A 13,289-nucleotide genomic window follows, 5' to 3' on the forward strand; every position below is an offset into this window, starting at 1 on the left:
TGTGTGTGTGTGTGTGTGTGTGTGTGTGTGTGTTCCCAAGTGTTAGGAGGGGTACTGCATCCTTGCTATTTCTGGGTACCACCAAACGCTCTAAACCCCTTTTTCCATCTGAGGACAAGGGAGGAGTGTGGGCCCCAGCCTCACTACACAGGTCTCTGTGCAAAGATTTCCAAGCAGAAAAGTTTTGGGGTGGGGGAGGTATGCTAATGGCCCAAAGCAAATGGGGAGGGGAATGAATGAAAAGAAACTGCATACAAACTGATTTATTTCTAGGAACTTTTAGCCCAGATTTTTTTGGCATGTCTATATTTGCTGATTTCTGCGTATGGTAGAGCCTAAACATGCATTTTTATCTCTTCCTGATTTAGAGGTAAGCAGTGCAGGAGAGAAGCAGGGATAAGACTAGAAGGGGTTTGGAGGGTGATATTAAAGATGACGACAGCAAAAGTAAAACTCCTGTGGACTCCTTAGTCATGCTAGAATACAACTCTGTCTAGTCAGCCAGGTAGATTGGGTTTGGTCTTATATGAAGAGCCTCTTGTGGTCTGGGGATAAGAATAGAGTCTAAGCTCAAAGAAGTCTGTATTGAAGTTCTCATTCTGCCACTTCCTGGAACTTTCTGATCTCTGACAACGCACTCAACCTTGTTGAATTTTAGTCTTCTCACCTGTAAAATGGGAATAAGAATGACACACACTTCAAAGGAATGTTGAGAAGATAAAATGAGATGATGCACATAAGAGGACTTAGCTCAGTACTGTGGACACCCAGAGAATGCTGGCTACCACTGCTGTTCTCTCCATCATTTCTAGTAAGAATGCCCTGCGCTTGAACCCAGGAGGGGGAGGTTGCAGTGAGCCAAGATCGTGCCACTACACTCCAGCCTGGGCAACAGAGTGAGACTCCATCACGCACAAAAAACATTGCCCTGTAAATGTGCTATTGCAAAGTGTGCTGCATATTCACACACATGTAACGATGAATACTTAAAAAGTGCTACTCAGTGTATTTTGTAGCTAATTTCCAAAATAACCAGTGAGGAAAGCAGGACAGACATTATGACCCTTGTGTTTGCAGGTGAGAAAACAGAGGCTTTGAGGGATGAGGGGTCAGTTGGAATTCATCAGCTAGCACAGGGCAGGCCAGGAATGCAGCTCACATCTGTCTCCAGTGCTGCATCCATAGCTAGGCTGGAGGAAACCAAAACACCCCAGAGGGAGGAATTCTACTCTGGTCTGATCTAGTCTATTCATCTGTTGCTTGGGACCCAAGTGGATTTTGCAACCCTTGTAGGTTGTGACCTACAGTTTGCAAAGCACCTGGGTCCAAATGCCAAGTGAAGGGCCCGTCACTTCAGCGGGGGAGTTCTTTGTACTGATGCTGGTGTGAATTTTTATTGCAGAAATTTTCAAACATATGCAAAAGTAGAGATAAGAGTACTATGAGTTCCCAGTGCCGATCTCCCAGATTCCTGAGATGAAGGCTGTTCTGCCTATACCTGTGGCCATCTCCTCTGCTCCCTGATTTAAAGGGAATATTGGGGGAGTTTAAAACAATCCAGACTCCCCCTATGCCTTGCAGGCTCAGGTCTGGCAGGTCTGGGGTTGGCCGGGGATTTGTGGTTCTCATGGCTGCCTCCCTAGGTGATATGGAAGGACAGCTACCCTGCAGCCACAGAGCTGGGTGGTACCTGGGGGCACTACCATTTGCAGGTGACAAGCAAGTAGTGGGTTCTGTGAAGGGAAGTGGGCAAACCCTTTAGCTCTGCAGGCTCATGAGGCTGTCACAGAGAACGGAGAGCCCTGCCGCACACACGTGGTGGCAGAGGCAGAAAGGGGTGAGATCACAGTGAGGAGGCTGGTCCAGTGGGGCTGCAATGAAGGGTGTCTCCAGAGAGGGTGTCCCCTGCTGCCGAGGCTCTGTGGCTGGGCCTCCACCCGAATGACCTGCAGTGAGCCACTGAGGAGCTTCCTGCTCACGGTTTTTTCCCCAGAGCATGGCACAGGGACTGCTGACTCAGGTGAATCGTGTGAAACTGATGACATTCGACTGTTCCTGACCCGCTCCACGTCACCGTTAGGATTTCACCGTTTAGGCATTCAATACATGTCCAATGAAGGAATCAACATAGACAGGTTATCAGTGGCTCTCACGTGCCAGCTGCCAAATTCATATTTCTAGTTGACCCAACCACAGTGCAAGGTGTCTATGACATCTCCAATCTACAGCTGAGGAAACTGAGCTAATCTACGTACACAAAAGTGCTTAGCACAGTGCTGGGTGAGGACTGCGTGCTCACTGTGTGGCAATGATCATGATTATTATCCAAAGCCAGACAGAGCTCCGGCGACCGAGTGAGGACTTGAATCCAGGCCCGCTGGACTCCAGTCAGCCTGCCTTGTCCAGCAGTGTCTGTCCTGGAAAAGCAGTAACCAGAAGCCCTGAAAGATGACCAGTGTCAACAGGGGTACAAGGGAGCATGACAAAAACCCAGACCACTCAGCACGTCCTAGACAATGTGTCATTTCACACTGAGGGGCAGGGCTGAGCGAGCAGTCTAGAAGGCTTCTCACGGAGCACTGCAATATGTCATGGAGACAGTGTGTCCTGTAGCTGCCTGTCTTGCTGGTGGCCTCACCTGCACAGAGTGAAAGCCGGCGAGATTCTGCCAGGCAGACCCTTGGGGGTCAGAGGGCTCTACTGAGGAGGGGGACGGCTGCATCTTACCTCTTGGCTCTGTCTTTCTCATCTTCATCCATGAGATTTTCTATGCAGTTTTTCCTGTAAAAAAAAAAAAATTAATTAAAAAGAATGGATAATTACCGTCTGCTTCTAGATCTTTCTTAAAAGTCTTTCAGGTTGTCATCATTTCGGTCTTAGCCCAGCGGTTCTCAAACTTGTTGGTCCTGGCACCCCTTTACATTCTCAAAATGGACTGAGGTCTCCAAAGCACTCCTGTGTATGTGGGTTAAGGCTGAGAAATGTTTAAATGCACAGGCACTCATTTCATCGGGCATCGGAGCAATGAAGTCATCAGATGTCAAGCAACTTCTGGAAGAGTCAGAACACTCATGTTGTGTACACTCATGAGACAAGGAGAGCTCTTTTAAAAGGAGAAATAACGAGTTAATTATATTTTGAAAAAATGTCTTGACCTCAAGGACCCCAAGGGTCTCCAGACCACACTTTCAGAACTGCTGTCCAGACTTGCTCAGTGAAGCAGCATCTGTTCCTCTCAAGCCTTAGGTCACACGCACCTCCCAGCGGCCGCCTGGGGTCCGTTAGTGACGCCACAGCAGGCATTGTTCACTCCTGCTTGCAGGACCCCAGTAGCCTATGACATCCTGAAGGAGAGGGTTTGTTTATCTGTCCATTCAAACCACACAAGCTCCTCTGACAGGCGGCCTGGAAGAATCAGCCCCAAAGGAGTGTCATCCGCAGTTCCTCCCTTAGGGCATTTACTCTCCTTGAGACAGCGAAGGTGCACAAAGGTGAAAGATTAAGTAACAATCCGGGAATGTTCTTCCTCACCGCCTGAGCCTCTATTCTCCCAGGCCACTGGCTTGATGCTTCTCAGGCCCACAGACCCAGCTTCCCCTCCTACCACACACAGGCCTGGGTTCCCTCCACCCCTCAGAGCTGCACAGCCCTGGTTCCTTTCTTCATTCACACGTTTCCCAGAGCCCCACCTGTCTGGGGTGCGCCCCCAAGCAGAACCATTCTCAGGGAGCTCGTGAGGTCAATGCCAGCTGTGGGGGGCTGAAGGCTGCGGTGGCTGGGAGGGCAAAGTGTGGTCGAGGTAAAGGTGGGGACCATGGAGAAGCTGAATCACCATTGCCCACATGCTTCTCTGCTCAACACACAGGGTCCTCAGTCGGAACTCCCAAACCCACACTTCGCAAATGCACCACCAAGTACTCTTAAAATGTGAAGTTTCAGATAAAAGTTTTCAATGGAGTCAATCAATCTTTCTCTGAGCTCATTTAGCTTTGTGATTTTGGTCACCTACGTACACAAACATGGGTCTGAGCCAAAGCAAAGATGAATTCTGCAGCCACAGCCCCTGTTTACAAAATGCCCATGCACTCAACAGTAGGCGTATTCCACCATGGACTAGCAAGAAATGCTGCTTAGAAGTTAAAGCCTGCATCACAGTTCAGTCAGCGTTAACACATCTGCAAACAGGCCTGTGCTTAATGTTTTCCAGATGGAATCTGTTCAAAATTTTATGTCAATTCATCGAATGATGCCCTACCCCAAGCCTGTGCTTCCAAGGAGAATGGTGGCTGACCAAAGCCCCGGCCGCGCTGTGTTCTTTACCAGGGTCCCCTGGACAGAGCTTGTCCACAGGAGGGCTAGCTGCTGCTCCTCAGTCCACTCTCCTGAGCTCCTGGGATCCTGTTTGGATGACCAGGGTTGCTGAGTCATAAACTAAACATCTAAAAATGACTAACGGCTATTCTTTATCAACCACATCTTCTGTGATTTGTATGTTTATCCTGCAGACATTTCCTGAATCTACAAAACCTGGATGCTCTACACCCACTTCCTGTTCTTCAGCATCCCTCTCATTTCCCTGTCCCGTTCCTCTCACTTGACCCCTGGCTAAGCCATTCAGCTGAGCTGCACCCAGTGTGAGAGGGCCCCTAAGCTGAGTTCTCACTGCACCTGCCACAAAGGCTCCGTGCTGATATTTTTACTATTTTGTCACCTCTGCTGTCTACCATGTTATTTTTTAACTTAAAAAATTGCGATGAAATCCACCTCACAAATTTACCGTCTTAACCCCTGCTGAGTGCACAGCTCAGTGGCATTAAGCACACTCATACTGTTTTGCAACCATCACCACCATCCATTCCAGATCTCTTTGACCTTGCAAAGCATAAGCTATCCATGAAACAAGAAGTCCCCATTCCCCTCTCACTCCAGGCTTGGCAACTGCCCTTCTACTTCCTGTCTCTATAAATTTGACTATTCCAGGTCTGTCATGAAGGTGGAACCAGACAGTATTTGGCTTATTTCACACAGCATAATGCCCTCAGGGTTCATCCATGTCACTGCATGGGTCAGAATCTCCTTCCTTTTTAAGGCCGAGTGATATCCCATTGCATATGGAAATGCAGTGTTTTGCTTGCCCATTCATGTGTCCATGGACATGGGCTACCTCCACCTCGGCTGCTGTGAGCGTGGGTGTCCATCCTCCCTTGCGTTTTAGAGTCATCCTTTTACTTAATAATAGGATCTGGAAACAGCTTGAAGGCAAACAAGGAACAGGATGGAAGGGAAGAAAAGAAGTCCTCTGAGATCAGGTTAAAGGAATCACAGAGAAGTCTGGGGGTGACAATGACTCTTATCAGCCGTATAGTTTTCAGTGAGAAGGATTTTGAGCAGCTATTTTTTTTCCTTTTGATCACAGAGTGCCAGAAAACAGAAAAGGAGCTTAAATGAAAGCAGAGGAGATTTTGTTTGGAGCTGAGACATAATGGTTGAGGTGATTAACCCCCAGAGTGAACAATGGAGGGATGCCGTACAGCCTTTACCCCAGATAACCATGCGTCCTACATGGCGTAGACAGTCACGAGGTGTGTGAATCAGGGTCCCAGTAGGAAAGCAGACGGCAGGTGGGAGCCTCTGAGGAGCGTTGATTTACAGGGGGGGCTCTTTGTAAAGGTGTGGGTGGGGAGTAGGGAACCAAGAGGGACAGTGTGGTTACCTGAGGTGGGGAACGGCAGAGCTGTGAATACCTCTGAGGGGAAGGGACAAGAGGGAAATCATTTCCCAAACTTGGAAGGAGTGTGTCCCATAGGAGGTGGCCTTCAGTGAAGGGACAAGAAGGGAGCCAAGGGAATAAACACCTCACTCTCATTCTCCACCCACCCTCTGATCTCCTGCTGCATCTCCTTTAGCCATGTCCACAGGATCCTCCGCACAGGGGAGCCTCAGGGAAGTGAGAAGGGAACACGCCCGGTAATATTCATCTCTCGGGGCTCTTCCAGTTCTGGGTTTCTTGGGTTTTCCTAGAACACAAACTCTCAGGAGTCTTTTTAAGCTTTGTAACATCCCCTCAAATTTGAAATCCAGGCATCTGCACCTAGCAACTGACCACACAAGAAATAATAATCAACAATAACAATAATTACGGGAGCCTGATGAAAAGAGAGGCTGAGAGGGGTTCCCAGGACAACCTGAGCAACAAAATAGGTGACAACCATATTGATCATAGCCTGTGCAACAAACTACTCATGAGTCTTATTTGTTTTATCATTCCCCACCTCAGGTAACCACTCTGTCCCTCTTGGTTCCCTACTCTCCACCCACACCTTTACAAAGAGCCCCCCAAATAAATAAATGGGGAGGTAGGAGGAGGGAGGGAGACAGCTTCCTCTTACAGAAGATTCCAATTAATAAATTCAGAAGAACAATGGCAATAGAAAATCGCCATCATGCCCCATGCCTGTAATCCCACCCCTTAGGGAGGGAGAGTGGGGAGGATAGCCTGAGCCCAGGAGTCTGAGACCTGTCTGGGCAATATAGTGAGACACTGTTCTCCACAAAAAGGAAAAAGAAGAGAAGGGGAGGGAATGGGAGGGGAGGGGGAGGGGAGGGGAGGGGAGAGGGAAGAGAAGAGAAGAGAAGAGAAGAGAAGAGAAGAGAAGAGAAGAGAAGAGAAGAGAAGAGAAGAGGAAAGAAAGGAAAAGAAAAGGAAGAAAAGAAAATCACCATCAGCATACCATAGTAATCATTGTTGCAGGCAAGATCCACCGATGGATGCTAAAATTAATGGGAAAAAGCTTGGGGAGAAACAGGATATTTGCAGAGTTTCAAAGTATTGCTCTCAAAATATTTATTAATTACAAAACAAAAACAATTTACAGGGAGGAAGGTTGGCAGACACCACTTTCACCTACTGGTCAGCATTAACATCACCAGTGTTAAGCCACATAGAAGTCTCTGTGGAAATAAGCACTCATTCCTCTTGGGTGTGTATATCTAGGAGTGTCATTCTTAGAACACACGGTAGCTGTATGCTTACTTTATTAAAAACTGCCGGCTGGGCGCGGTGGCTCAAGCCTGTAATCCCAGCACTTTGGGAGGCCGAGACGGGCGGATCACGAGGTCAGGAGATCAAGACCATCCTGGCGAACACGGTGAAACCCCGTCTCTACTAAAAAATACAAAAAAACTAGCCAGGCGAGGTGGCGGGCGCCTGTAGTCCCAGCTACTCGGGAGGCTGAGGCAGGAGAATGGCGTAAACCCGGGAGGCGGAGCTTGCAGTGAGCTGAGATCCGGCCACTGCACTCCAGCCCGGGCGACAGAGCCAGACTCCGTCTCAAAAAAAAAAAAAAAAAAAAAAAACAACAAAAAAAAAAACTGCCAAGCTGTTTTCCAAAGTGAGTGTACAATTTTATATTTGCACTAGTAGTGTACAAGGAATTCCAGTGGCTCCATTCTAACATTTAATATTGTCTTAATTTTAGTAATTTACGTGGGTGTGTTATGAGATCTCATTGGGATTTGCATTTCCCTGAAGACTAATGATGCAGAGCACTTTTCACTGGCTATTTAGGTATCTTCTTTTGTAAGATGTCTGATTCTTTTGCCTACTTAAAAAAAATTGGACTGTTAGTCTTCATCATACTGATCATAGATGTTTCTCTCTTCTGGGTACAAGTACTTTGTCAGAAAATATGTATTGTGAACATTTTCTCCCAGGCTGTGGGTGGCCTTGGTTGCTTTTTGGATGGTGTCTTGTGATGAGCAGTTTTAAATTTTGGTAAAGTCTAATTTATCAACTTTTTATTTTATGGTTAATGATTTTTGTATTCTAAAATACATTTGCCACCTCAATGTTGTGAAGAATTATCCTATGTTTTCCTCTAGAAACTTCATCACATAGCTTTCACATTTTGATCCACAGTCCTTTGCAAATTAAATTTTATGTGTGTGTTGGACAGGGCTCAGACATTATTCACCACCTCCCACCCCCACCACGCCCCCAATATGGACATCCCTGTTCCTCCAGAATAGTTTGTTAAAAAGGCATTTATTCCCCTGTTGAATTGCATTAGCACTTTCATCAAATAGTGTGTGGTCTTATATGCATTATTTATGGACTATATTTAGCTTCATTTATCCTATGTGTCTCAACTCTGCAGGACACAGAGTCAGGATGTCTGCGGAGTGAAGACACATAAGATAAACTTATTAAAAAATAAACTTCATTTTTAAGAACAACTTTAGATTTACAGAAAATGCAAACAGAGTAGAGAAAGTCCCCTTATCCCCACACCCAGCTTCCTGTTACTAACATTTGACATTGGTATGGCACATTTGTCACAATTAATGAACCAATACTGATACATTATTAAGAAAAGTCCAGGCTGGGTGCTAGTGGCTCACACCTGTAATCCCAGCACTTTGGGAAGCCAAGGCGGGTGGATCATCTGAGGTCAGGAGTTTGAAACCAGCCTGGGAAACATGGTGAAACCCTATCTCTACTAAAAGTACAAAAATCAGCCCATGTGATGGTACATGCCTGTAATCCCAGCTGCTCGGGAGGCTGAGGCAGGAGAATCGCTTGAGCCTGAGACGCAGAGGTTGCAGTGAACTGTGATCACGCCACTGCACTCCAGCCTGGGCGGCAGAGCCAGACTCTGTCTCAAAAAAAAAAGTCCATAAGTTTTAGACAAACTTGCGCTCAGATTTCCTCAGTTTTTACGTAACGTCTTTTTTCCACTCTAGCACTCCATCCAGGACACCACAGCACGCTTTGTCAGCATATCTCCTCGGACTCCCCTTGGCTCTGCGAGTTTCTCAGGCTTTCCTTGTTTTTGAAGACTTGACAATTTTGAGGAGTATCTGTAGAATGTTCTTCAGTTCGGGTTTGTCTGATGTTTTTCTCAAAGTCAGGCTCAGAATACAGGTTTCTGAGACGTAGGCCCAGGAAGTAAAGTATCCTCCTTATCACATCATGCCGTCAACATGGCTTGTCACTGTGGATGCCAGCCTTGGCCACCTGGCTGAGGTGGCGATAAACTCACTCATAAGACGTATGTTAGTTACATTTACATGTAATATGTACAAGGTGTTTTCCTTCAACTTTCAGATCTTTTTTATTTTTTAGGTGAAGAATGTCTAAATTTAAAGTGGTAGATTCCGTTATTAAGCTGAAAAATTTACATGATTTTCCCTGTACTTTTGGACTTAGATATATAATGACTGAACCTTTTATCAGATTAACAATTGGAGTCATTGCTTTACATTTAGAGGCCCTTCATCTGGAAACATATCGAGCATTTCATTTGAAAATATAACTGCTCTGTTGTTTAAACAAACTTAATTCTATGTTTCCCAATTCCACCACACCCTTTGTCTATTGTTATGGCAGTACCACATTATCTTAACTCCTAAAGTTGTGCAGTCATTACTGACATAAATGTAGGGTCGGCCTTCCAACTTTGTTCTTATTCAAGTTTGCCTTGGCCATTCTAGGTCTTTGCACAGCCACATAAATTTTAGAATTAGCTTGTCAATTTCTATAGAAATACCTGATGCAGCTGGGTGCAGTGGCTCATGCCTGTAATATCATTGCTTTGGGAGGTTGGGGCAGGAGGATTGCTTGGGGGCAGGAGGATTGCTTGAGGCCAGGAGTTGCCTGGGCAACATAGAAAGATCCCGTCTCTACAAAAAGTAAAAATTAGCTGGTCATGGTGGTGCATGTTAAATGCCTTTTTAACATCCCTACCTACTTGGGAGGATGAGGCAAGAACACTGCTTGAGCCTGGAGTTCAAGGTTACAGTGAGCACCAGCCTCAACAACAGCATGAAACCCTGTCCCTCAAAAAAAAAAAAAGAAAAAAAAGAAAAAAAAAGAAAAAAGTTTGATAGCTTGATGAGATTTTGATTGAGAATGAATTGAATTTGGAGATCAATTTTGGGAAAACTGACAACAATGTGCAGGTCTCTGATCCATGCACCATGTGTACCATCTCCTTCTGTTTGCCTCTCCTCTTGGACTCTGTGATGAGGCAGGAGAATGTATTTGCCAAAGCACAAATGTGCCATGTGCATATGATATACGGTGATTCAACAGATACTCCCTGAGTGCCTGTGCAAGGGGGAACACACTGTGAGCAAAGCTGGTACTCTCATGGTGCTTACACGAGGTGGGGGATGCATGGTCAGGGGAGTTGGGGAAAACTGCAAGCAAGCAAATAAGTAAACACGGAGCCTGTTCTTTGGCTATCACTGCAGTGCAGGAAAAGGTGAAACCTGGGTGGGACGGGGTTCGGGGAGTCTTGCTCTGATGTTTTAAGGAGTCTTGGAAGACCTTCTTGATGAGATGCTATGTGAACTGTGACCTGAAGGGAATGTGGGAGTCAGCAGTGAAGGTGCCTCCCCCAGACAGCAAGGAAAGCGAGGAGCAGCCAGAGGCCAGCCCAGGGATGGCGTTGGTGAGGGGAGGTGGAGCCAGGGGTTGAGGGGCATTGTGGCTTTTGCTCTATGTGAGATGGGAAGGCAGTGGAGGTTTTGAACATGAGTGACAGACACCTATCTCAGAGGACAGCGCTGAAACTTAAATGAAGTTAAGTTTGCAAAGTCTGGCCTGCAGCAGACAGTCAAAACCAGGTTCTCTACTTTGATGGCAAGGATTAGGCAAACTGCATCTTCCCCCATTTCATGATGGTTCGCCCAGCCCTGGTATGGTTTGGCTGTGTCCTCAGCAAAATCTCATCTTGAATTGTAGTTCCCATAATCCCCACGTGTCCTGGGAGGTCATTGAATCATGGGGGTGGTTACCCTCATGCTATTCTCATGATAGCAGTGAGTGCTCATAAGATCTGATGGTTTTATAAGGGGCTTCTACCCCTTTTGCTCAGCACTTCTCCTTCCTGCCATCATGTGAAGAAGAACGTGTTTGCTTCCCCTTCCACCATGATTGTAAGTTTCCTGTGGCCTCCCCAGCCATGCGAACTGCGGGTCAATTAAACCTCTTTTCTTTATAAAGTACCAGTCTCAGGCAGTCCTTTATAGCAGCATGAGAATGGACTAATACAAGCTCCTTACCCATATTAGGTGCTCAATAAATGCATGAGGAATGAAGAAAAGGAAGGGAGGAAGGGAGGGAGGAAGGAAAGGAAGGACACAGCCAGGGCCAAACCCCTATCTGAATTCCTGTGCCACTACCTGACATTCACTCCCACAAACCTCTCCACGATCACGGTGGCTCCACAGTAATAGTGCTTACAAAATACATGTGAAGGTACAATTATATCCCAGTGACTAAAATTAAAACAAAAACTTCTGCATGTGCAGGAGCCACTGACTAAAGGGAAAATCCGCTCAGACAGCACTGACAGCCAGGGCTCTTTGGGAAGGCCCAATGGGTCCCTCACCAACCCTTGGCAGCTGCCAAGTTCTGAAAAAACATAATCTCATTTTGTCTCCGTCAGTTCTGTGGGTGGAATGGGCTGGCTATAGTTATCCTCCACTCATAAATCAGGCAGCACCACTCCCCAGCAAGGCTAAGTGGCCTGCCCACAGACACAGGCTTGGGGACAGAGCAGACCCTGGGCTCTGCCTCCTGGCACTGACTCAGGAAGCCTTTCTCCACCCACTGCTGCTCAGAATAGGGGGTTTCCGACTTCAGAGTCAGTCTGATTTAAATCTCCATTCCAACCTACTTGCTCTATGACCTTGAGCAGGCCCCTTAAACCTCATGAGCCCCTGTTCCCCTCATTCCTAACACAATGCAGCTAACACCCACCAGGCAGCGATTGTACAAGGTGCAAACGGGAGGCAGGTCGCAGGTCTGTGTGCAATAAAGGGCCCAGCATGATGCCTGGGGCACAGAAAGCTCTAGGTGAGTTCCATTCATCGCACACCTGCCTCACCTAACTGTCCTACCCCTTATGTTCACACTGTGGCCACTGAGCCCCTGCCAAGGGAGGTGACACTGAGCTTCAGCCTTTCTTATCTACTTTGAATGTCAATGAACACATTCTCTGCACAGTAAGGAGGTCACCAGGGGTGAAACAGACATGGACTCTGGGGTCACACACACCTAAGGTTTCAGAGAGAGGCTCCTGAACAGAGACAGGAAAGGCCATATTGGTAGGAAGAGTACCTTACAGCCAAGAGACACCTGCAGGCGGAGGCTCCAGCTGAAGCCTGAACCTGCCCCACCCCTAGGGACTACCTGTGGCTGCTGCAAACAGGACTGTGAGGACCACTGAGCGGGAGCATGGGGGTAAGGAGCTCTGCCAGGCCCAGTAAACAGACCAGCTGGGAATCTAATCAAGCAAGGCCAGTGGAGCACTGAGTGTGGGGGCAGGGGGTCGCAGGGAGGAGGGCTGGAACTCCCAAGGGAATTGGCAGACAGCCACCCCTGCTGCTGGCAGGCAGAGCTAGTGGGGCACAGTGGGTGTCAGAGTTCCTGGGTCCAGCATCCACATCTGTGAAGGGGAGAACAGTAGTGGTGGCCTGGGGTCAGGTGACCCAAACTGAGACTGACCCAGGCTTTGCCCTTCAATATCTCTGTATAACCTTGGATAAGTGTGATGCTCCCAGCCCTAGCTCCCCAACAGCAAAGTGAGAGAACAGAAGGGCTTTTCTTACTGTGTGGCTGTGAGAAGGCATGAGAGAATCCAAAAGAAGCCCCCAGCACAGTCCCCGGCACAAAGAAATCATCACAAAATTGTAGCTGCAGAATTCTAATTACACTATCAATAATGATCATGAATTAAAGGGCTCACAGTAGAAATTGGTGCTTAAGCCCAACAAATGTCTTTGGGAGAAACAGGATAATCATTCCCTTCTACCAGTGTTGAAAACATGTGTGTGTATATGTGTGTACGCATGGTGGAAAGACAGACACACACATGCTATCTAGAATACTGGACTAGCTAGCGATGACCTGTATACAGCACCCTTGACCCAGTAACTCCATCTTAGAGAAAGACTCCAGCTTACATTTTAAAAGGTACCTTGCCAACAAGACTGGATGTTTGGCCTAATCAATGAAGACTGCTTCCAACAAGGACATAACCAAGCACACTCCTCCACTCAGTCCTCACCAGAGGACTCGACGGCCATAAGAGCAGGACTTTACCAGCTAGAAACGGCTGTCCCCACAGACCCTATCTTGCTGTCGCCTGTGATCAGCACCCAGCATCCACTGCCCAACGCTCTGCCCACGTCAAAGACTCTTCCCTGTGAGACCAATGGACTGCCCAGAACAGGCCAGGACATTCTTTTTTTTTTCCCACGTTCCTTTTCCTGGACTGGTT

At 47.2% G+C, this 13,289-nt stretch overlaps 1 protein-coding gene across 5 annotated transcripts in view; it reads right to left on the bottom strand.

Annotated features, from left to right (window-relative positions):
* LOC105490104 (neuronal PAS domain protein 2) overlaps positions 1-13,289 on the bottom strand; it is a 175,949-nt gene that overhangs the window by 90,334 nt on the left and 72,326 nt on the right. For all 5 annotated transcript variants that reach the window (XM_011755417.3, XM_011755418.3, XM_071077255.1 and 2 more), the window contains exon 2: positions 2,728-2,781. In XM_011755417.3, coding sequence (XP_011753719.1) covers positions 2,728-2,759 — 32 coding nt within the window. In that variant the 5' untranslated portion in view covers positions 2,760-2,781. The remainder of the gene's footprint in view (positions 1-2,727; positions 2,782-13,289) is intronic.

Source organism: Macaca nemestrina, chromosome 13 (genome assembly GCF_043159975.1).
Source record: "Macaca nemestrina isolate mMacNem1 chromosome 13, mMacNem.hap1, whole genome shotgun sequence".
Classification (NCBI taxonomy): Eukaryota; Metazoa; Chordata; class Mammalia; order Primates; family Cercopithecidae; genus Macaca; species Macaca nemestrina.